This window comes from Zonotrichia albicollis, chromosome 5 (assembly GCF_047830755.1).
Source record: "Zonotrichia albicollis isolate bZonAlb1 chromosome 5, bZonAlb1.hap1, whole genome shotgun sequence".
NCBI lineage: Eukaryota > Metazoa > Chordata > Aves > Passeriformes > Passerellidae > Zonotrichia > Zonotrichia albicollis.
Genome location: NC_133823.1, coordinates 34,551,763 through 34,575,318, shown reverse-complemented (window position 1 = coordinate 34,575,318; position 23,556 = coordinate 34,551,763). Strand labels below are relative to the sequence as shown.

Below are 23,556 nucleotides of genomic sequence, written 5' to 3'. Positions count from 1 at the left end.
CCCTGCTGTATGTTTTGCAGTTTTCTTTAGTTGTATTTGCCCCACTGTATTAGATACTTTCTGAATTCTTTGACTTCTTTATTAAGTATTAGTTGAGTGGATCTGAAATGTACACTTTCTGTCTGAATGCATGGCCAACTTTTAGAAGGATTCTTGGGTTCTTTATCATCATCATCATCTTAAACATTATGTTGACCTTTTCATGTCTCTTTAGAGTGATTTTCCTCAGAAGGTACTTTTGGAGAAAACAGAAGAAAGTCTTTTAAGGTCATTTAGATGAGCTCACATAAACATATTGCCATTAGAGGACATACACTTGAAGATTCATTAGGATTTTTTTACTGAGCTTACTAGAATTAATTGGCAAAATGTAGTGTCAACCTTCATGTATTTGTGCTTTCCTAACCTACAGAAAAGATGAGTGTGCGTGAGGGTCTGATAATAAAAAAACATGCTGGTTTGGCCCTGTTTTGCTGGCCCTCTCTTGTCAGAATCTAAAATGTATAAAAGTCAGATTTATTTGCAAATACATGACTCAACAGTCTGCTACCTTTGTAACCAAACGTTTAGAGAAAAGCATGTGTCTTCTATACAAATACAGCAGCAAATACAAGTTTCTAGTTGTTATATTTGGCAATTTTTGGAAAATTACAGCTTTTTTCTTTGCTTTTCTCTCTAAGAAGGACTGCCCTTTAATGGAAATTTATTTGCTCATATCATGCAAGTTGCTTTGTACTGTATATGTGTCATTCTTTAATGGCTCAGAGCCCAAGCAAACTTAAAAAAAAAATCTAGTTTTCTGATTCTAAAGATGGGTTTCTGGAGGCCACTGTATGTGATTGCAGGTAATGTTTACTATAGTTTATCTAGAAGGCCATTGGTAAGTGAGTTTATTGTGTTGTAGGAAAGCATTTGTGCTCTCAAATACTACTAGCAAAATATCAAAAAGAAAAAAGTAGTGTCCATTTCATCTCTATTACCTTGTATCTTTTATTAAATGGTCTCTTGACTTACTCAAGGACTCCTTCAATTTCTGATTTGGTTATTGAAATTTTATTCAAAGGTCTATGTAAATAGTGTGAGAATTTTATTTCACTCAGGCTCTTCAATAGTCTGTAAGGCTGAGTCCACTGGAAGTAGCCTGAATTTTCATCTACCAAATTGGATAAATAAAGTTTTATAGTGTTTCCAATACAGAAAAACAAGTAATTACTTTTGTCCAATATTTATATTTGGCTGTGTAAAATCTCATTAGTGTGTAATGCTGAAAAAGAATAGGGAAAGGCACATGAGAAATTATGTAACTGGAAAAGGAAGATGCTGCGTGCGCTGTATGTAGTGCCCACACATGCCATTATACAAACCTAGTCAGTAATGTCTGTTTGGAGTCTTTGAGGGTTACACATAAGGTAATTTTGTATCATTGCTGGAACTCTAAGTATTTACCCTTTAATATACTCAGTAAGTACACATCTGCCTCCCTGACTATGCATCTGGCATCCACGCTGAGATTTGCCCACCAGAAATTTAGCTGTTCATAAAGCTACTTGTACTCACAGTGCTCAGTGAGTTTTGTTAGCTACACAAGGGAATAATTTACTGTAAATTGATTTTTTTCCATCATCTCTTTTGAAGATTTCTACTAGGCCAGGAAGCAGATGAAATCCCTGGAGGCAGATGAATTCTTTTTCCCTGTGCTGGTGTCTGTAACCTAGCCTGGTTACTGTTATCCCATGGTTGAAAGCTGATTGTCAAAACCCATGTGGCATGATAGACTCCTTGCATTAAAATGGAAAAGATGTCAGATTCTATTTTTTATAAGAATGCAGTGGATTGACTAACAGTGATTTGAGCATAATTTTGGAAATTTCCCGTGATATTTATCTGCAATGTGTGGAATTGGAGTCAATTATAGTTGTTACAATAGCAAATAGAATGCTTTTCACAGTGCTCCCTAGTGATGTCTGCCTGCAGCATACAGAGCTCTGAAATCTTCACGTGGGGAGAAGATCATTCATTATGGAGAGAACTTTCATGCATTCATCTGCTCTCAGGCACTGTTAGATTTGGCTGTGTGTAATGAAAAAGACTAAAGGATTTGTTTTCAGTAAACTAAGAAAACAGTGTTGTAAATCCATACCAACAGTGTTGCAATGTTAACAGCAGCGTATGTATAATTACAATACTTTTATGGCATTATATGCGTGAGTTGTTTGCCGTTTGCTCTTGTTTTTTGTGTCTTAACAAACGGAGAATATTACAGCTTTCTATGTTAGATTATATCCTGTTCACAAAATGGAAATTCTCAAATCAGTGTTGTTTCAGTAAATTAAATAGTAAAGCAGTGTCCTGGTTTCTGCTGTCACGTATGACTTCCAGTTGTAAACACTCATCAAAATGTAAATGCCAATAACTTGCATATTTCTCCTAAGCATAGTTAATTGGTTAGTCTTCAGCTTGTTGGTAGGCTCTTCGTGTTGTTGACATCTAATCAGAATGTGTGGAGTTCACTTAAAATTCAGTATTTCAGTCTCCTTCATTCCACATGCATTGAGGATTTGGTCTGCAAAATAGGATTCTTCCAAATCCTTGGATAACTCTCTATATGATGTTTACTGCTCTCAGTTTCATTTCATGTGTTGCATGTAAAGAGAAGGCATAGTCCAGGTGCTTGGCAAGTGAATCAGAGTAAGCTTGTCTAGAGTGCAGATAATGTATGTAATCCCAAATGAAAAGTTCAGAACTCTTCAAATACCTCCAGGTAGAGCAGGTAATGCAAGAGGCAAAGAAGGAAGGCTGTCTAATCTTTGTTTAGAATTCATTGGGGAAAAAAAAAATAAAAAAGGAAAATTATACAATGAACCAGAGCCTACTCCTGACTAGTTCCTTCAAAGTCTAAAAATACAAGGAGCATCACTTGTCAACTCTGCAACTACTTCTCTATTCTGAAACAGCTAAAGTTGTGAAATCTCAGTTATTTTATTAGTTGTTAATTCAGAGAAGACACTTGGCTTTATTTAAAATGTGTATTTTAATTTTGTGTTTATTATAATATTTTATATAAAAACAGGTAAAGAAAGAAAGCTTAAATTTACACATCCATTTGAAAATGCTTAAACTTTTTAAAAGCAAATAGACCCCCCAAAATTAAAAAAATCTGTGAAAATCATAGTGTCCTTTCCAACAGATTGGTTTAAAGGAACATTTTTCTGGAATGTCTGGGGCAAGTGGGTGAAAGCATTGTTTAGAATACCTGTTAAAATAGTCAAAACCCTTTTGCCTGTCTGTATAGCTCAGTGCACCCCCTTCACTACTGCAAAAAGTGTAGTGGCAGTGAAAATCAATTAATTATCTACCTGCTGTTTGTATTGATGATATCAGATCCCAAGGAATCTAGTTTTTCCTTTTTAAAAATTTTCTCTATATTCCCATAGTGAGTACTGTGGCTGTGGCCTGTTATCACACTGCAGCAGCTGTTGAGTGGAACAGAGCTTTGCTCTCACATGGGAGTGATGAGTTTCCCATGTAAATGTAGGTGAAGGCGTGTGCCTGGAATTATGGCATTGTAAAGCTTACTAGAAATCCCAGACAGAATGGCCTAGACATAATTGCCATGGACATAAAAATTGATGCAGTGAAAAAGACTTATTCTCCAATTGTTTTTCAAAGAAAACCTAGAGTTTACATTGTATAAATACTTAAGTGTGGTATGGATGCACATATGTGCATATCTTTTACATTAGCAAATTATTTTTCCTCAAATGCATTTGTTTTATTACTTTTCTTTTCTTTTTTTTTTTTTTTGCCTTAAACCTCTCTGCCTGTTGACCTTTTCACTTCTGTGCTTTTTTATTTCCCAGGAGTAAAATATATTGCTCTTAGCATAGTGTTACAATGAAGAGACTGTATAGGGGCTCAGTAAGACTTCCTGAGACCGTGACCTTTTGTAACGCTAAATGGCTTACCTCTGGAGATAGATGTGCTAATCTAATTTAATTAGTGCAGAAAAGCTGCAATGGATTAATTTTGACAGTTTCAAGTTTAAAAATGTAGCTGTTTACAATGATCATGTTTTTAATTCTTGTGCAAAAAATGTATATATTTTCATTTCCTCTAAAAAAAAGCTTTTTTGAAAAGGTTAGATATAATGTTAAACTGCTTTTTCAAAGAGGCCTTAAAGTTATTTTGTTCATGTTTATTGAATGAGTAAGAAGACTTTTAAATTGAAGATAAGAAAATGAAAATAAATTTATTAACCAAATGTGACCACAGTCAACACAGGACTTAAATCAGTAATCTTTGGGAAAAATTCACTTCTGTGAGAAGCAAATGTCTTTTATTTGCATAGTAATAACTATGTGTTCCTAAAACATCTGTTGCTCCATTTTTATTGTGATCTTGCTTTATATGACCAGCAAATTTCATAAGATACTTTATATATTATGTTATATTAAATATATTACATATATTATGTTAGAAAGCTTTCAAGCTCGAACCTTTTGACATTATGAGAAAAGGAATTTTCATCTCAAGGGCAAACACACCACTTGAAAATTTTCTATTATTTTATAATAAAAATCTACAGATCTTTTAAAGAAGGAAAATCCAATATAAATCTTATATACTGCATGTAATAAATCTTATATACTTATATACTTTTGGAAAGACTTTGTTTGCACTGCCAAAGTGCTAATACTTCTGTGAAATAGTCTTTTTAACTTGTTTTTTGCATCTATTGTTTCTATTCAAATATGATACATCATCTTGATTTTTGCTTGGTTTGATTTCTCTCACTGGAACTGCTTCAGTGAAATAATTTACTGGAAAGTAGATATTTCTGGCTGTGATATGTGAGGTTAGCAAGCGGCCTGTCACAGTGGTGTAGCTGTGAAGAACTACAGGGATCTCCTGCTGTAGAGCAAGTTAGCAGAAAAGGAGAGGCATGAAAAATGAGAGCAGTCATCATTGATCCTTGCTGCTGGACAGAGCTTCCTTATTTCAGGATTAGCCTGGTTTTTTCTGTTTCATGTAAAAGCTTTCCTTTCCTTCATATTTGGAATCTAGGAAGAACAAAATTTATAATAGCAAGACAGTCTAAAGCCAACATAAACTGTACTCAATGGCTGCAGGCATTGCCTATTTTAAAGTTAAGGCATACAGAGCATGAACTGGTGTATAGATATTACACAATATCTATATCTAGAGCTATAGGTGAAACTGGATCTATTTGAGCTGTTAGTTAAGTGTTCAGTTTCATGCGGTCTTGTAGTTTATATTTTGTGCAAGTCACACTTAAATAGGTTTCATTCTGCATTATTTGAAATTAATTTCTTTCTAAAGAAATTTTAAAAACAAAACCCTAAGTCACAGTCTTAATGCAATTTTGTGTAAGGATTAGGTCGGTCTGGCTTGGTTTCATAACCAATGGAACCAGTGGTTAAAAAAATGATTAGTAGAATTAGAATGAAAATGTTGTATGGCAACTCTACTTCCTTTTTTTTTAGCATGTTTCCCACCTTGTGTTGCCTTTGGTCTTTCACAGATCTTTCCTTTCTTTTGTGTGCTCATCTTAAAAATAGTTCTCTAACTCTAGATTTCTATGAGGAAAAATTAATTCTATCTAAGTATCTCACAAATGAACTTTTGTGAAACAAGAAGGTAGTCTTTCATGGCAAAGCAGCAGGTGATTTAAAGTAATATGAAATATGATTTCAGTTTTCCTGTCTGTGTCCCATATACTGTTTGTAAATGTCTTTTAGTATTTTAATGTACAAGTATAAATGCCTTTTCCACTCTACATAGAGAGAGAAAATGAAATGCATGCTTGGCACAGATTGATCTTGTACTAGATTCTATTTTGTTTGGTTGAGAGCCATTTTCCTCAATACAGTTATTCATTCCTTTGCTTTAAAACTTGTTTTTACATGTAATACTTGTTTAGTTTTCTAATCCTGTGGGAGTCAGTAATAAAAGCTGTTTAACTCCAGTGGGAGATAGCTTAGGTTTTATTTATATGGGCTTTTTGAAGCCAGTAGAGTCAGTTGCAGATGTTTCCATTCAGAAGGAATACATAACATAATCTGAGGTCTTGGTAGAAGGAAGCATAATGATTCTGTTCCAAAAAAACCCCTTCAGTTTTATATCACTGAGATTTTTAGTTGTAGACTTGAGAAATAATGTAACACACTGGTCCACAGAGACTTTGCTTATGACCTGTATCTTTCTATTATTATCTACAAAAAAACCCCAAAAAGCCATGTAGATTTGTGCTGACTAAATGATACCTGAAGATTTCATATTCCAAGTTCATTAACAAACACTTATTTTTGTGTTTTATTTATGTCTGCAAACTTGCTTATTAATAGATTCATTGGTTTGTGTTTTTAAATCAGATTAAACTGTTAATTACCATGTAGAAGGGTTCAAGTAGCATATTTTAAAGTGTTATAGATACATGTATTTTTAAAATATGTACGATGGCATTAATTAGTTTCATGGAGCAGTCTTCATAAGTAGTCATGTCATGAAGGATAACAGTTATCTGCCCTATCATGATCTATTTCTTACCTTTTTTTTCTTTTCTGAGGTGTAAAAGGGGCAGTTGTTAAATACTTCCATTAAAAGATGATGGGTTTCTTTCCAGACAGAAATATTCAGATTATTCAAATTTTCATACTGAAGCTTTTTATAATTCCTTTTTCTACTACTTTAGTTGAAGATGTTCTACCCTTTTGGATAGTAAACATGAGAGCCTGTGCATGTCTGCTTCATTGAGAAATATGTCAGTGCCTTGGAGAGGCGTGGTGAACAAGGATGGGGAGAGAAGAGGGAAGCAATGCTGTGTTCCTGCTGCTCATTCCCCAGTGCAGATGAGTTTTCTGTCTCCCAGCTTTGAAGAGAGCTAGCAAGATTATCAGCTCTGATTGTTTCTCAGGCAAATAGGTGTTCAAGGGAATAGGAGCAGCCAAGATGAAGACAGCCTGAGGGTAAAGGGAACAGATGAAGGAAAAGAGGCTTTTGAGATAAAAGTGGTGTAAAAACATGAGGACATTAGAATCAAAGGTTGCATATGATGTAGAATAAAGAGAAAGGGCTATATAATTCCAATTAAATTAAAGTTTTCATTGATACCATTTCCAAAAGTCTGGGCTTTTTGAGTTCTAGAAATCCACTGCTTTCAGCTAACAGCTGTACAAAATACCCACCCTATCCCCTTCAGCACTGAAAAGATTTGTAAGGTGAAAAAGATCATTTAAGGATGCTGAATATTTAGTATTTTATTCATATGTTTTTGACCACTATGCCCTACACAGCTGCTGGAAAATTTCCTGAGATCAAATTATTTACATCTCACCTCTACTTGTATTTTTGGTTATTTCTGAGTTTTAAACACTAAGAATTGGAAATGACAACAGCAATGTGTGCTTTAATAGTTTAAATATAAGTATTCTGAGAAATCATATTAATATTATTATGACTACCAAACTGAAAATCACTTGCCCACTAACCTGCTTGTTTGTCTGTTCCAACACCTGAAGAAAAGGAGGATGCTACCTTCTATAAAATGAAGGTGTGCAGAACCCACAAATACCCATTAAGAGGTTTGTAGAGCATTCCATTTAAACAGATAAGTGCACAGAAAAATCATGAAGCAATGTTTTTGAGGTTTTCAAAATCTGAATAATGCACCAAAAAAAAAAAAAAAAAAATGTAATTTAAAGCCTAGTTTAACTCAACCTATTTGTGAGTGAGAAAAAAATAGTGCAGAATTATATTTCAGTACATACTTCATAGTAGTTTTTCCTTTGGGAGAAATTGTTCTGTTCAAGGCTGAAGGAAAATACTTGAGAGATTGATCCCACGAACTCCAGATGAGAGAGATAGAAAGGATACTTATTTTCTGGTTTTATGATCCATGGCATTGTCATTCTCTTTATAGTTAGAGTAGAAAGTGTTGCACGGAATTCGTGTTACAAGTTATTGTTTTCAATTGAATCAAACAATAAAAATTTATAACTGTTTCCATCATCATCTATGCAGTATTGATATATGTAATATGCGTATAACCCATTTATTAATAATAAATTTTAATTTATTTTATGTACAAATCTTAGACACATGATCTGTGGAGAACACGTAATGGACAAACTCTTTGAATTAACTGTCCCACATCTTCATTATTTGTATCATGTTTGTGAAGCTAGTTTGTTTTATTCCTGTCCCTTTAGCTTTAGAACAATTTTAAAGCTGACAAATGTTGTCTGTGTTAAATCAGCCATAAAGTTTTTTTAAGATTATGAAGATTGACCGTGTTATGCCTGAACGATTTGTACCTTCAGCAGTGACTGCTCTGTGTCAGTAACTTTAATACTTATTAACTGCTAGATTGAGATCTGTCTCATTAAACAGCAATGAACCTAATGTACTGAAGACTCTATAGCAGCTAATCACAACACAGTGTTCTGTACATTATTGTAATCATCAATGTCCAAAAGAGGAGTACTCATTTCTGTCCAAGGTGTGAATGTATGCATTTTTGCATTTATAAAATGAAATTATTTTAATTTATACTTTTCTGAAAAAATTGCATTGGTTTACATTGCAAGCAATACTGATACTGATAAAATCCATCTTCCCAAGCATGTAAAGGTCTCTTTTCCAATATTTTTCTTAATAATGTGTTTCTTTTTCGCCAGAAGCAATACCCCCTTAGGCACAGACAAACAGAACCATGGACATTCATAAATATCTCATTTATAATATTTTTCATATGAGTGTTGAACAATGAAGGTGTCATATCAACTGGTGTATTGTCATCTAGCTCTGGATACCTACATCATATTCTGTATATTTTATTAGTTACAGTGTTAATTTGATTTTAAGTCAATTGGACAAGCCACAGGGTTTCAGCCAAGCACACTCTCAATACCTTACTAAATAGAGCCTTGTGTAGGTGCCTAAATAGTTGCTGAGCCAATTTCTTTGACAAGCTGTGGAGTGTGCAGCCAGGAGCTTTTGCTTAAATTAGTTCTTAGAATTACATTTGACAGGGCTGGGAAAGGTAGCACTGGTACCTTAAAGGAAGCATGCAGGATGATCATTTACCAGTCCATCAAAGAAGCAAAGAAAAGGAACCTTAGAGTGATGAAAAGGTTAGTTTCCTGTCTGACTGGCAAAGCAAATGAGGCATTTCGCTTTAAAAAAGTATCTCCATTCAATCCAAGGTAGCTTCCCTTTGTTGTTGAGAGTTATGGAGTCGGGAAGAAATACAGAGTAGCTTTTCAGGGTCTTGTGCAGTCTCTGCTAAAGCTTGGAATCTACCTTCACTGCATGGGATCTAAACCTTTGATCATGACTCATTATGAGACTTTACTGCCAAGCCTCTGTTTCTCTGATGTCATTACAACTTAGATCTGCATTTTGCCAAAAGGTGCTAATCAGGTGTATTGCTTCCGGGTGCTCTTTCATCAATGTGTGATTCTCATCATTCATTAGAGAGTTATCCACGTTTGACAAATACTTTGGTAGAGTACTTTGGTGCAACAGGGGAAGTCTACAAGCGGTTTGATTACTGATAAAAGAGTACAGTCCACTATGATGGAAAATGGATTTTTGTATGTGTATGTAAATATATATGTGTATTTATCCACATTCAGCTATCCTAAACTGCATTTCAGTTACTTAGGAAAAAAGGCTGTAGGTATCCTGTTTGGGGTTTTTTCCCCTCTAGATTTAAGAGCAATTAAGATGAATGGAAGAGGAGGATCTTAGGATTAGTACACACGTGTGACTCCTAAACTAGGAGAAAGAGAGGATCTCTTCTTCCTTGCTGTTTGTTTTCATGCTTTGGGCTTCAGTGAGAATCAAAATAATTTTTTGTTAAGTTAGCTATGTCTTTAAACTTAGCTGAAAAATCTATTTTTAATATAATTTAGTTAAAATATAAAATACATCTTTGATTTGGCTTTGAAAATTTGTTATATCTGTTGATGGTAACACAGATATTATAGGTCACTTGGCAAGGTGGATTTCCCAAACATAGTTCTTTGAATAGCTAAGTGTTATAGATGAAGGCTTCTTGAAACAATATTTCTTCTCACTGACAAAGCAGCATGCTTCATTTTACTCTAACTCGGCTTTAGCACAGTGAATTGTTATGTATCTATATAGGCAATCCATTTGAGATTTAATTGCCTTGAATATAAGTGAAGAAATGTGTTCAATGCATATAATGAAAATGCAAATCTAAGTTACATTTCTGATGTAGGAGGTACTATGATTATTAGTGAGCTTGCTGAATTACTTTCTTTTTGTGTCATGAGTGCAGTTTGTTAAACATTACAAATTGAACTGGAGTATTAAGTGCTTAACAAGGAATAAGAGACAAGAACAAGGGACAGTTCTGGATGAAATCATACCTAATATTAAGCAGTGTAGAAAAATGTACTAATTCTATTACCCTTGTTCAAATTGAACTGTTATCTGTTACTGAGATCAAGACAGCATCTATATGAGAAAGGGAGGGAGGGATTTTGTGTAATGTACTGTATTTTATTAAAATACCATGCAATCTCCGGCTCCCCATATTTCAAATGAAAATTACCGTGCAAGAAATAACTTTAAAATTTGCATATGCACTAAGGATAAATAAGTCATTAATAAATGAATTTTAAATTAGGTTTTTGAATGTCTTAGTAGTTTCCTTTTTGAAAAAAAATATTTTGCTGCACAATTTTCTCTTCTAAAAATATTGGTGATGCTACAAGGAGGTTTTACAAACTTGAAAATAAAAATCTGCTTGCATTCCAGGAAACCCTTTAATTTACATTGGACTACTGACCTAGACTGGTATGGGAATTCTAAAATCTCTAACAAACTTCTCATATAATTAAGTTCAGTTTAGAAAAGTTTTTACAACAATGTATTTTCCTAGTAGAAGTACTGAGCAATCTTGTATTGTTATAGCATAGAGTAAGGAAGCAGTTTGTTATTTCAATTTTTCTTCAAAATTGGTAGCTAAAACTGAGCTGAACTCAGTTATATTCCTTAGACTGTGACCACCCTATTCCTTTTCTTTAATGACTACAGAGAAGATTTTGAACATTTTCTTCATTTCAAAACATTTTGAAGGATCAAATATTTTACCTTGATTGCTTCAATTTCAAGTATTTCAGCATTTAGCCCCATAAGAAAACACCACATCTTAAAGCTGTCAATAAAGATGCAAATTCTTTTTCACTGAAGAATTCCTGACATACACATTCAGCTCTTAAGGCTGCATTTCCAGACCACTTTATTACAAATATGAAATTTTTCTTTTCATTTTTGTTTTGAAACCTCTTAGAAGGATTTTTTTGGGTTTTTTATGTTAGTGAAAATCCTTGTATCAACCTATAGACAAAATGTAGTACTAAATAATATGGAAAATTGTGGGGTTTTATGCTGCAAAATGATTGATTTTGTTGTTGGTCTGGGGCCACTGGGGAATATCTGTGTGTGATATGTCCATGGTGACATAATCCCAGTATCATTCAAATATGTGAAGTCATATCCTTTTTATGTCTGAACATTTCTCTAAGTCAGAGAATCACGGCATAGGTGGGATGGATGTTGCAAAGGTGATATTTTGTTGCTTTTTAGTTAAAGAAGGAATTGTGTGAGATGTTGTAGAGCAGTTTCTGGCTGCAAGTTGCAGTTGTTTATCCTCTGTATAATTCCCTGGGCAGCAGTGCTATCCTAGCCAGTCCACAGAGGTGGTTTCTAAGATGTTTTTTATAATGTAAGGCAATATGAGGACAGTGATCTGGTGAAGGGCTGGGTTTGTGGGAGCTGCTTCCAAAATCCAGCATAACCAGACTATATCCCCACAGCTGAAAGCTGTCATCTTGGCCAGTGGGACTCTCATGAACAAACACACATTATAATGATTTTGAAAATGCACAGTGTTAATTATGTCAATTTTGTTTGAGGCATTTTGCATCTAAATAAGAAAAGGTCTTTATGATTCCTCTTAGCCTTGGTCCCATGCTGAGTGCAGTAACTGAAGCAGCTATTAACTGCAGAATGACTGTAAAAGCCTCAGGACTAACATTTTCATTTTCAGTATTAGTTGATATCTGATTTGCTAATATCCAGTCACACTGTGCAGATAAGTCAAAGTAGATCAAGTAATGATACACCATTTAATGTGTAAAAGGATACCCTTCATATTTGTTTTTTTTTTTATTTTCATGCAATTAGTTCCCTATTTCCTAAAATTCTTTGGTGTTTTTTGGGGCATTATTCTTGCTTTTCTACATATCGTGTTTCTTACAAGTGTTCAATGTCAAATTTACTTTTCCATTGTAGTCACAGCAGTCAGGATATCAGAATTAATTTTGTGGTAAAATTGCTTTTTGTTGTTTGACAGGTAATTCTGTAATTGTAAGCATTCTTATTGAAGGTTAATCTAAATGAGAAATCATCTCCTGAACAAGACCAAGAAACAACTTCAGTTGTTAGCATTACTGGTCTAGTTTCCAGTAGATCTTGTATAATGGGAGAGGATGGAGCAGAGTGGGGATGTATTCCATTAATGAGCCTGGGATCAAATCACACGAAATTGTGTCTGCAGTACTTCTTGAGCAGGTTTTCCAAGCCAAAGTGCAGGGGTTTGGAAATAATCTTGGATGATTCATTCCCAAATGTAGCTTCACCTCATTTTCAGCTTTATAAAACCACGTTGTGAATGTCTTGTCCTTCCTCTGTTCTTGGGATAATATTGAGGGAGTTGGATTGCTTCTACCTGCTGCTATACTGTGAAGTCCTAGGGTCCAGTTTCAGATTGGAAATCATGCTGCATGTTGAGTAATTGAGGGAAGGAGATATAAGTAAAAAGTGTTGCTTTTTGTTCAATACATTGTGTTTTGATGGCTCTGTTTATCAATTAAAATATTACATAACAGTAGCTTGACTTGAGGTTAAGTCTCGCTTAATAGAATTCGGAAGTAAATCTTCATGTTTCATGATGGGGCTGTGAAACTCTATTTGAGTTGATTGACCATGAAAGCTGTGTGACAAGTGGTGCAAATTTAGATATGAAGAAAATGCATGCCTAGCCAGGCAAGGAAGACACAGAGGATTTTGTTATTTTGTTTTCCACTTTAGGTGTATGTAGTTCTCTGGCATTTTACTTGGACTTTGCTGTCCTGTCTTCTAATATTAGATAGAAAACTCTTTAAGAAAAGTAATTTAAGAAAAATGTTATTAAAATGTTATATGTTCTTCAGGGTACTTGGTCCCATTGGAGAGGTAATTATCTGTGATTAATCAGTAATTATTTGGACATGTAGTTGTCTCTGATTAATCACTTAGGAATTCCAGCTGCAAATGAGTTGGAAATTATGAAAAAAACCAAAGCCAGAATATCCTTCTGTATTTTCTATGTTTAGTTTTAATATATTTTTAATATTGATTTTCTTCATATAATATCTGGGGTGAATGGGTATTCTTAACTATTTATATAAAAGGCAGTAGCATAACAGCATTCTGAAACTGGTTTTGATGTCATTGATTTAACTTTCACAGACAGAAGTGGCATGAGATGTAAGTCCTGAATATTTTTTTTTCTTTTAAATACACTGATCAGAAATGGATTGAGCATTTTATTTGTTAGTGTATATGGCCTGATCTACAATGAGGAGCAAGAGTTCACATATCATAACACACAAACAAAGAAATTATTGTGGTGATGCAATTTGTGGGCATAATAACATTTAAATCACAGGGAAAATTTCTTCTTCTGCTCAATATCTAATTTTTTTTCCTTTTTAATGTAGAGATTGTATAAACAGAAAGTCAGCTTATTTTTGGCTTAGGCAATTGAAGATAGAATATTTACACCCAAACCCCCAAAACTAGAAGAGATTTGCACAGATTTGCCTGTATAAGGAAGTTTAGAGATCTATATCTAGAATATGTCTAGTGTAGACAGTAATAATTGTACTAAGAGGAGCAAAAAGGTAGTTGGCTGTGAGATGTTTGTTGACTGGAATTGGATTAATGTAATACAACATTAAGATGTTGTGTTTTGATAGGTGAATATAGTCAGTATTTGGAGTTTTATTTATTTCATGATTTCAAGGACAGTGTTTTCAATACTTGTTGCAATTTTGGTAAAGACCTGTGGCCCCAGAAGATTTGGATTTTTACCTGAAGGAAAAATTTTGGTATACATAAGTAAAATAAGAACAGTGGATGTTGAATTATATAGCACAAGTGTATTGTGCAGAGTGAGCAGCTTGAAAAGTACTGAAAACTGTATTTGAAGATGAGAACAAACATCAAAGGAGCATAGAATCTTTTTCATCTTTCCTAGTAATTATTTCTGTGGCTGTATGTGTTAAGTGCCTTGTGAAGAGGGTGTTGGGAGAGGTGAATGACTGCCTGTCTCACACAGACATCCACATATCTCACAGCTGAGTCACACTGTGCTAGTGATTCAATATCACTGAGCGGGGTAAAATAGCATTTCTATTGTTCTGGTATATTAAACAGCCATTTGCATGTTCTGAACAATTGAAAGAAAAGAATTGGAGCAGATGTTACCTGTAGCACATAACCTTGTGTGGTGTATGAATGATGTGTAATATCCATTTTAAAATCATAATGCTGATTCACTGGTTTTCTTTAGTTTGGAGTTGCTTTGACAGCACTGAAAACTCAGGAGTTACTCATTAAGAAAGCAGTGAGAAAGGTAGTAGGGCTATAGAAGAGTGGAGTAAATGAGCAAGGCTTTGACAATATATGCTTATTTGAAAATTTCACGTGGTTGAATTAATTTTTTCCCAGTATTTTTTTATGAATGAAAAGACCTCGAGTTGGTGAAATATACCAATAAAAGCTTCCTTCAAAGGCTTATAAACATGAACAGTTTGAATGTGAGATATGAATAGAAACACTTCACAAACTATAAATTTGTTTCAGTTATTTTACAAATTTTGAGGCGATGGAGGAAAAAAGCTGATTTATTTTTGCATTAATTTTGTCCTTGGATTGTACATTATTACATCTATCATTTATACTGTTTTTACTTCTTTTTGCTATTTTACTACACTTTTACATTTTTTCGCTATAATAAACCTCAAGTAATATGGGTTATGACTGTGAGTTTTGATGACATCCAAATTTATGACATCTGAGTGTGTGCTCAACCCTCACTGGACCTAGAGAGTGAGGTGCAGCAGCTTCAGGAGATAATGCACAACCTGCTATTCCCAGACAACAGTGTACACAACTTTCTCTCTTCCACTTCTTCTCAAAAAGGGAAAAAGAAATCTTTACAAAATCTCTCTTCCTCTTCCCTGCACCTGCTATTGCAATATCAAGAAACACTCCCTAAAGTCCATGTGTCCCTGAAAATACTTAGGTCTATGCTATTTTTTCATCTTTGACTTTACAAGCCCTCATACATCATTCCTGTTATTACCCTATTGTTATCTTTCCCCTTCTTTTTACTTTCTCATACAATGTCAAAGATGTACAGTGGTATTAGTTTTCTGAGGCTTTTCCTGCTGTTATTCTGTGCTGAAAATGGCAATGGGCATTTTGTGATAAACTCTGATGTCAGCTAACTATGTACTGTCCTGTAGTTCTTGTTCAATGAATTTATTTCAAATGTATATTTCTTAGGATTTTTTCCTTTAAGACAAAGATTTTCCAGTGAATGGTTTTTTTTTTAGTATTTGTATAGTCTTTTAAACATTGAAGAATTAATCACAATTGGATTAGTTAGAAAACAGGACCAAAGAGGTTTTAAGAGATTCCTGCAGGTATCTGCATGCAGAATTAGCTACTCCAAAAGAATTTATAGATTTTTGCAGTCTGTTCTTAAGATCTTGCACTGATGAAAAGCCCAGAGTACCTGGGTATAAAACCCCTGTAATTTGTCACTAAAGAAAGGCTCATCCACCCCTGAACATCCAAAGCCTTGTGCTGCTGAAGAGGGGAGCTGCCTGCTGCCAGTGCAGTGGAATGGCAGGAATTGCAAGGACAAGCTGCTCAGGGACAGGGAGGGAGGGCGATGGAATGCTCTCACCTGAAAGCCTCGAAGGTGTTACACCCCTAGCAGTGTGTGGTGAATGCTCCAGGTGGGTGACTTGCATGGCAGGTTACTCAGCAAGGCTTTGGCAGCAGTTTAAATGTGTGGATTTGCACATTTTAACTCTGGTATTTCATAGGTGGCTCTGATACACTAAGTTGGTGTTAAACAAAAGTAGTCTCAAGCTATAACTTTCTTTCTCTTTTTATACAACTAACATATATAGTTGGATATTATTTTGTCTTTTGTGCATTTAGTATGGTCAATGTTTAATATACTGTATTTTTTCCCAGGAGCTATCCAGCCATTTGAATACTGCCTTCCATAATATTACTTTTTTTTACAAAATAACAAGTGATTTCTATTTGGGTAAAACGTGTACATATATGAAAATGGCTTAAACTGTTCTCTTCAGGAAATCTTGTATATAAATTTATATACATATATAAATGATAAACATATATACATATGACTATTTAATATTTGTTCATTAAAAGAAGTAAATCAAAAGTAAATGTAGGTAAATGAAGGTTTTAACAGAGGAAATTATTACTTGCCTTATCTAGGCTAAAATAAATAGAAGTATACCAAATTAAAAGACAAAATATGAAATTACATAGAGAAGCTACATTTGAGAATTAGACATAATGAAAGTTGACATACTGTCTTTAAAGAATGGCTTTTTTCTTTTGATATATCTCTGGTACTGTAATTAGCACAGCATAAAGCCTTTGGAACAAGTTAAAATATATTGAATCATACCTGTTGAGCATCTTATATGTAATTTTAATTGGTCTTTGTGTGTATAAATATTTAAAATCTGTATGCCTCACTTTGTTTTCTATCCAGGTCCTTTTTGCTATAAACTGGTAGTGCTTAGGAGAAAACACAGCTTCTGATTACTGAATCACTGCCTGTCTTCCCTCAACCAGTGGTTCCCACCTTCCCTGTCCCTGCAGAAGACAATTCCTCTTACGGAATGTAAGAGATGTTATGGGATTGATGAGATTTGGAAGAGTCAGAGATGCTGCATTCATGAAACTAGGCAGGGTAGTGCCAGAAACTTGAGCACACTTACTGAAGAAATGTTTGGTTTTTCCTGTTGAACTGGGCATTGTTTCAGACACTGTGATGGCAGAACAAGAAGTTGGCCTTTTAGAACTCAAGAGCAATTACCTTCATTTAAGAAACATCACACAGAGTAAAATATATTGAGAGAAAATTCAACTAAATTTTTTTCTAATTCCGTGTTCTTTGATCGATGTCTTTATTTAAGCTTGTGAGTTATTTGAGTCATACACAAGGAATTGGTGTTGTGGGCAGGAGCAATTCTGTTGTCAGAAGTGTATGTCCAAAAATGTTAGAATAAACCTATGATGATGGAAGGTATTTAAATGTCATACAGCATAAAAATCATTTTTTTATTTTTTTTAGTGATTTTCCTGTTATTCAGAGTCCTCCTCAGTAATCTGATAGATGACCAGCAGGAATTGTGAATATAGATATAACCTAGGACTGAAATTGTAACTGTCTCTGAATGAAAACATGAAGCTTAACAAGGAACTGACTGTTTAACCTTTCATGTTAATCAGATGGCATGTCTACATTTAATAGGTCAAGTAGCAACTGAGAAAATTCAGAAGTTGGACTAACCTTTCACATGTTTTCTGACAGTCTGGGTTGTTATACTTGACCTAAACCCTCTTTGCCCTACAGTCTTTAATTTTCAAAAGTGTTTCTCATGAGAAAAACCTTCTTTTTGCCTTTTTGATATAATTTAGTAGCATATAACCTTTTTCTTTCTTTCTTGTAGGATGCTTCGAGTGTTGCATCAAATGCCTGGGGGGCATTCCCTACGCGTCTTTGATTGCCACCATCCTGCTCTATGCTGGAGTTGCACTGTTCTGTGGCTGTGGGCATGAAGCACTTTCAGGAACCGTCAACATCCTGCAAACCTACTTTGAGATGACAAGATCTGCAGGAGATGTTATTGATGCCTTCACCCTGTAAGTACTTTTTACTTGTTTCTTTTTAAAACTGCTGAAAAACTCCACAAGAGATATAAGTTTGACTCAAGAATTTTTTTTTTTTTTTTTGTGAAAATCGTAAAGAAAATGGTTTGGATAAACTTAGCAGATGAAGTTTTGATCAAGTTAATATTTTTAGTATTTACAAGCAATTTGTAATGCTATTAAATATCCAACAGCTTTAACTAATTTATTACTAAAATTTATTTAGTATAATATCGATAAATCTGTTCCATGCATCCTTGCATTTTAAAAACAAGCAAACAAGCAAGCAAGCAAGCAAACAAACAAACCCTGTGGCCACAAACTATAAATAGATAAAGCAGACTTGTGCAACAAGTATCAGTTCTGGGGTTAAACACAATAAAGAAGTAACCAAGGAGTTGTTCAAAACTCTGAGACTTGAAATGTCAAAATTCTGTTGCCTCCGGTTTTGATAGAATTAAGCTGTTTTGAAGGTTTCATGCCTTGCTATTCCTGAAAATCTATTTCTGGAAGACCTTTGTTTTGCTGAGCACCAAATTCTCTTTGTTAAATTTATTACTTTAAAAAAATAGCTTATTGCATGCTGAAATTAAATGAAATGTTTTCTTGTGTCTTTAAAATTTTCTCTTTAGGACATGATTTTCTTACATTTTTGAAATTAAAATTCTTACCTAGCTGCTAATGGTTGTAACTAAAGCTGAAGCCTATCCTTAAATTTGTAATTATTTTCTTTCATAAGTATTTTTCATAAAAGTGAAGTGATTTGATCATCAAAAACATTGGCCTTTTCTCATGGATGGTTCCACAACAAACATCTCAGGCTTTAGCAGTGATCAAAAAACAAACCAAGTAGTGGAAAAATCAAAGTGAAACAAAGAACATATTTATGCCATTATATAAGTCCATCTTTAATTCATATCATAAATACTGTATAAAACATTGGTTCCTCAACACAAATAAAGAATGATTATAGAACAGGAGGTAAATGGTTAAAAATTGAGTATAGGCTAATTCTTCAGTCTAGAAAGGGGGTAACTAAGAACTGTTGCATGAGTGGTCTATAAATTCACAGTATTATGAACAAGACAGGCAAGATTGGATTGTCTTTCTATTCCAATACAGAAAGTTTGAGGTATCAGAGAGAAGCAGTAGGCACCAGATTCAGCAGGTGGAAGCTCTTAATTTTTTTCATAGCAAAACTGTAAACCTATTTGCATATTATGGATGCCAGAAGTTTTTATGGCTTCAAGAGAAGACTGGATAGTTGTGAAAAACAAATCCGTTGATGGTTTCTAATACCTACAGACTTATCCATCTCAGGAATTCACAAAGGCTGGACTAGTGTTGGAGGTTATCCTGTTGACTTGCCTGCTCTTACTCTTTCTTTATATTCATTGTTTGATGTACAAAAATGAACAAGATATATGTATATTTGATCTGACTGGGTGCCACCGTTTGTACAAGAGCTAGAAATGGAATCTGAAATTTTACCCTCTCTTGGGTTATGTTATCAACATCCTTTCCTAAGCTCCTCTGCAAATTTTAGGTGTACTCACTGTGGGATTAGTAGCCAGAAGGGAGCATGAACAAAATAAGTGTGTCAGTGCTACACCAAATAAAGATTTCTTCTTTGGATCAAGGAATTTTTATGTCCTTGTATAATAATATGTTGAGTTAAGGGGAAGATGTATCTTCTGCTTTGCCTTTTTGTATTGTCATTTAGAATGATGAGTCTGGCTTGACTTGTTGGCTAAGGTACATTGTTATCCTGAATGAAAGATCAGTCATTTTATTAGGCTCTAACTTATTTTATTAGTCCCTTGGAAGCTATTAGAGCAGAACAGCCACAAATCAATGCTTTCTCTTCATAGCACGTTTTTCAGCTTCTCTCTGTCACATGCTAAAGTGAAAGTATCAGTCAGGGAATATAGTCCAAATGCATGTAATTCACCATAAAAGATTAAGGACTTGTAATTTTTCCCCCTGCCATTTGTTTTTCTTAGCAATTACCTTTTGGATCTGTTTGTTTCTTTGTTTACCTTAAGTGATATTAAACACAGTTCTTTCTTTGGTAGACCTATTGTAAAATGAAATTTGATTTTATCCAGTAGTGAAAGGTATATCTAAACTTATGTCTTAAAGGTAGGAGGAGGAAATATATTGATTAAAAGCAGATAAACAATTTCTTTGAACTGGGTAAACTGTGTGACTTACAAAGAAATTTGCACATGTTAATTTTCTACCTTTTTAATGAGATATTACACTGCTTTTAAAATAATTTTGCAGGGAGAATAAATCCTTGATATTTCATCACAAGTAGTGGTTAACTGTTGGCAGTACAAAAGCCCTATAGTAATCATACTTTTGAAAGACCAAAAACCAGAAAGAAGAATATGTAAGTAGAAATAAACGCTGTAGTGCCTACATCCTTAAAACAATACATATTGAAATGGAAGTAAAACCTATTTTTTTTATTTTTATGATTAAAAATTATAAGAACTTAAAAAAATCTAGCAGTGTGCCCTACTCAATTGTACTTTTTAGTTTATTTAACACATTTGGGCTCTTAGTGCTTGTAGTGCTGTGAAGTGTCTCAGGCTGGCCTGGAGTCTGTCCTTCTGTGATAAATGTGCCAGGCAGATGCTGCAGTGGAGTGAAGTGTGTTAGATTCTGCTTAATCATGCTTATGGCTTCTGTCTATACTTTTATTAGTATGCTGGATTTTAAATGTCATCCAGCATAAAAAATCAATCCCAATCTGAGAGCTTTTTATGTGGGTGGCAAGAGACAAAGGCAGTTTTAACTTTTTGCATTGTGTTCTGAGTGCAAATGGCACAACTCACAAGCCACCCTGTATCTTTTATCTCTGTCAATGCAGCCACTGGCTATAATTTAGAAGAAGCAGACCCTTGTAGAGAAAGTAGGGCATGATGAGGGCATAAACTAAATCTGAAACACTCTCTAAATGCCTAAAATAAAAGCCAAAGTACCTAGATCTAACAATGCCATTCAGAAACGCCCTTATCAATGTCCCTGAGGGCATCAACAGCCTGACTGTCCCTGCCTGGCCCCTCCTAGAGCCTCCCCTCACCCTTCCCATGGTCCAGGACCCATTTCAGTGAAGCCAGAGGGGTTCAGACCCTCACCTCAGACTCTCCTAGCCATGGGGTTGGGGCTGCTCTGGGCTGCCCACACTCCACACCATACCCTGACACTTGGGAAAGATTAATTAATGAAGAACTTGCAATAGGCAGCAAAGTTTGCTTAGAGAGTTCAGCCCTTGGGGATTCAGCCAAGAGCAACAGCTCTGTGGAATAAAAGAGGTGATCTGAGTGCTGGTCCTGCAGACTGGTCCCTCATTCCAGCTCCCTGGATTGCTGTCTTGAATTCAAGGAGTCTATAACAGCTGCATATCGCATCTGCTGTGGAAATATTGACAAGGAGTAAATATTTGTAATTTAAAAGCTATAAGCAAGTTTTGTAGCTGCCATTTAAATTCTATAAATGCCAATCAGTTACATCAATTTTCTAAAATTTATGATTTTCTTTCCAAGTTACAATACAGAATGATCATGGTCAATAATTCCAAAGTTATGGAGGCAACCTAGAGAGATGACGGGTAGAGAGAGTGCTTTTTCACTTGCTTGTTTTTAGGGGAAAAATACAACCCAAAATTCAACCTGTAATAAGATGCAAAACCCAAAAATTTCTACAAAAAGTCAATATTTTTTTTAAAAGGATTTTGTCTCAAAGCAGTGGATTAAGGTCTGATTTTAGTTCCTTCAGGGGTGAAAGGTAAAACAGTTACTCTAAAGACTTGAAAGGTAATATAAATCAAATATGTTCAAATTAACGAGAACAAATGCTGTATAGACAGGTATTCCTTATGGAGAGAATATGTCCCCAAAAATCACACAGCTGAATCTTTCTTTAGACAGTAATTTTTAAATCCATAAACTTCTATGAATTGGATGGCTATAAAGACATTTGGAATTATCAATGTGTGCCGTTTTCATTGAGACTAACCTGTAATTATATTGCTTTCTGAATGACTTCTGGGATGCTTCATTCCCTCCAGTTCCAGACTTTTTCACTATCAACTGTATCACTGTTCTAATGGTAGCTGTTTCCCTCCACCCACTCCCCCACCAAGTGAAGGAGTGCTTGTTTGGGAATTTGCAGAAATTATAGGCCTTTTTTTGGGATGTGGATTCTTTCAGTGGCTGCAGAGAAGCTATTTTACTTCCTTGTGATCCAAAGGAAGCCTAAAAAAATACATATGATGCTTTAAATTATTCTGAAAACTGCTTTTATAATATTTAACTGCAAGAGGTGAATGGTTTATGTTGCTGACTTTGTCAGTTTATCAGCTCTGTAGGTTTCACTAAAACTGAGCCATCTGCTTGAGGTGAATGTGGTTTTCAGTCGTTCTCCTAATAACTTCATAAAATGTAGTGAACACTATCTGCAAAGCACCAGGTATAACTTGATTTTCGTACTTAATCACTGATTTTGAGAACATTACAAAGTCAGCAGAAAGAGACGTATGCTTATCAAGCATGTATCACATGAGCTGGATTTTATATTTTTCTGGTGTTTGGAACAAATTCCAAAAGAAGATTTTAGAAAATCAGCAGCACAAGGTATGTTTTGTGTATTTCCCAACAGCATCCTTTTCTCTTTAGTGCGCAAAGCCAGTTAGTGCCATCTGTCACATGTTTGTGATATATAGGCCACGGAACAAGGGAATCATGCTCCTAGAGTGGAAAATGAAGCAATCTCCCTGATAGTAGCGTTTTAAACCCATTTTCTTACTACTGTCAAAGCCAATTCATGTTGTTGTAAATTCGCTTCCTTTAAAAGTGTGAAACCAAATAGTAAACGAAATGAAATTGCAATCTGTAATTCTGTTGTCACTGTGTTCTCTACAGGAAGTTGCATAGACACTGTATTGGTGCCACCTTCCTAGGTCTAAAAATTTCCTTCTTTTCAGGGTGTGAAACCTGTGTTTCAGCTACTGCTGTGGCCAAGTTTGATGCTTGATGGTGACTTTTCTGTTAGAGTATTGTCAGGGTTTATCAGATATTATTGCCTTGTAATATACATATGCATGTACAACTGTTTTCTTTTGAGTAAAACAAAGAAAAAAGGTGTAGAATCTTTTATATCTCCCCTCTTAGGGATAAAACCAATGTTTTGAGAGGTAGATAAATGTTATGATTTGCTCTCTTTTTTTTTTTTTTTTGGTTGACTTTGCTGCTGTCACAAGTTAAATGCTGGTAGCACTAAAATATTGCTGTTTTCATCAATCTTTCTACACCTATACTAGTGGAATGCTGTGAAGTTGTTACAATACGTCCTGTAGTAAAGGACAGCTAATATTAAATTTGATATTTACAAACATTTGCATTAGACTGTGTGATAATTCTGTTTAAGGCATCAACTTAATACACAGTAGCAGTAATC

The 23,556-nt window shown here is 34.6% G+C and overlaps 1 protein-coding gene across 1 annotated transcript in view; it reads left to right on the top strand.

Annotated features, from left to right (window-relative positions):
- Positions 1-23,556, top strand: part of GPM6A (glycoprotein M6A) — a 115,604-nt gene that overhangs the window by 59,502 nt on the left and 32,546 nt on the right. Inside the window, exon 2 of the mRNA XM_005483816.4 lies at positions 17,892-18,084. Within this exon, the coding sequence (XP_005483873.1) occupies positions 17,892-18,084 (193 nt within the window). The remainder of the gene's footprint in view (positions 1-17,891; positions 18,085-23,556) is intronic.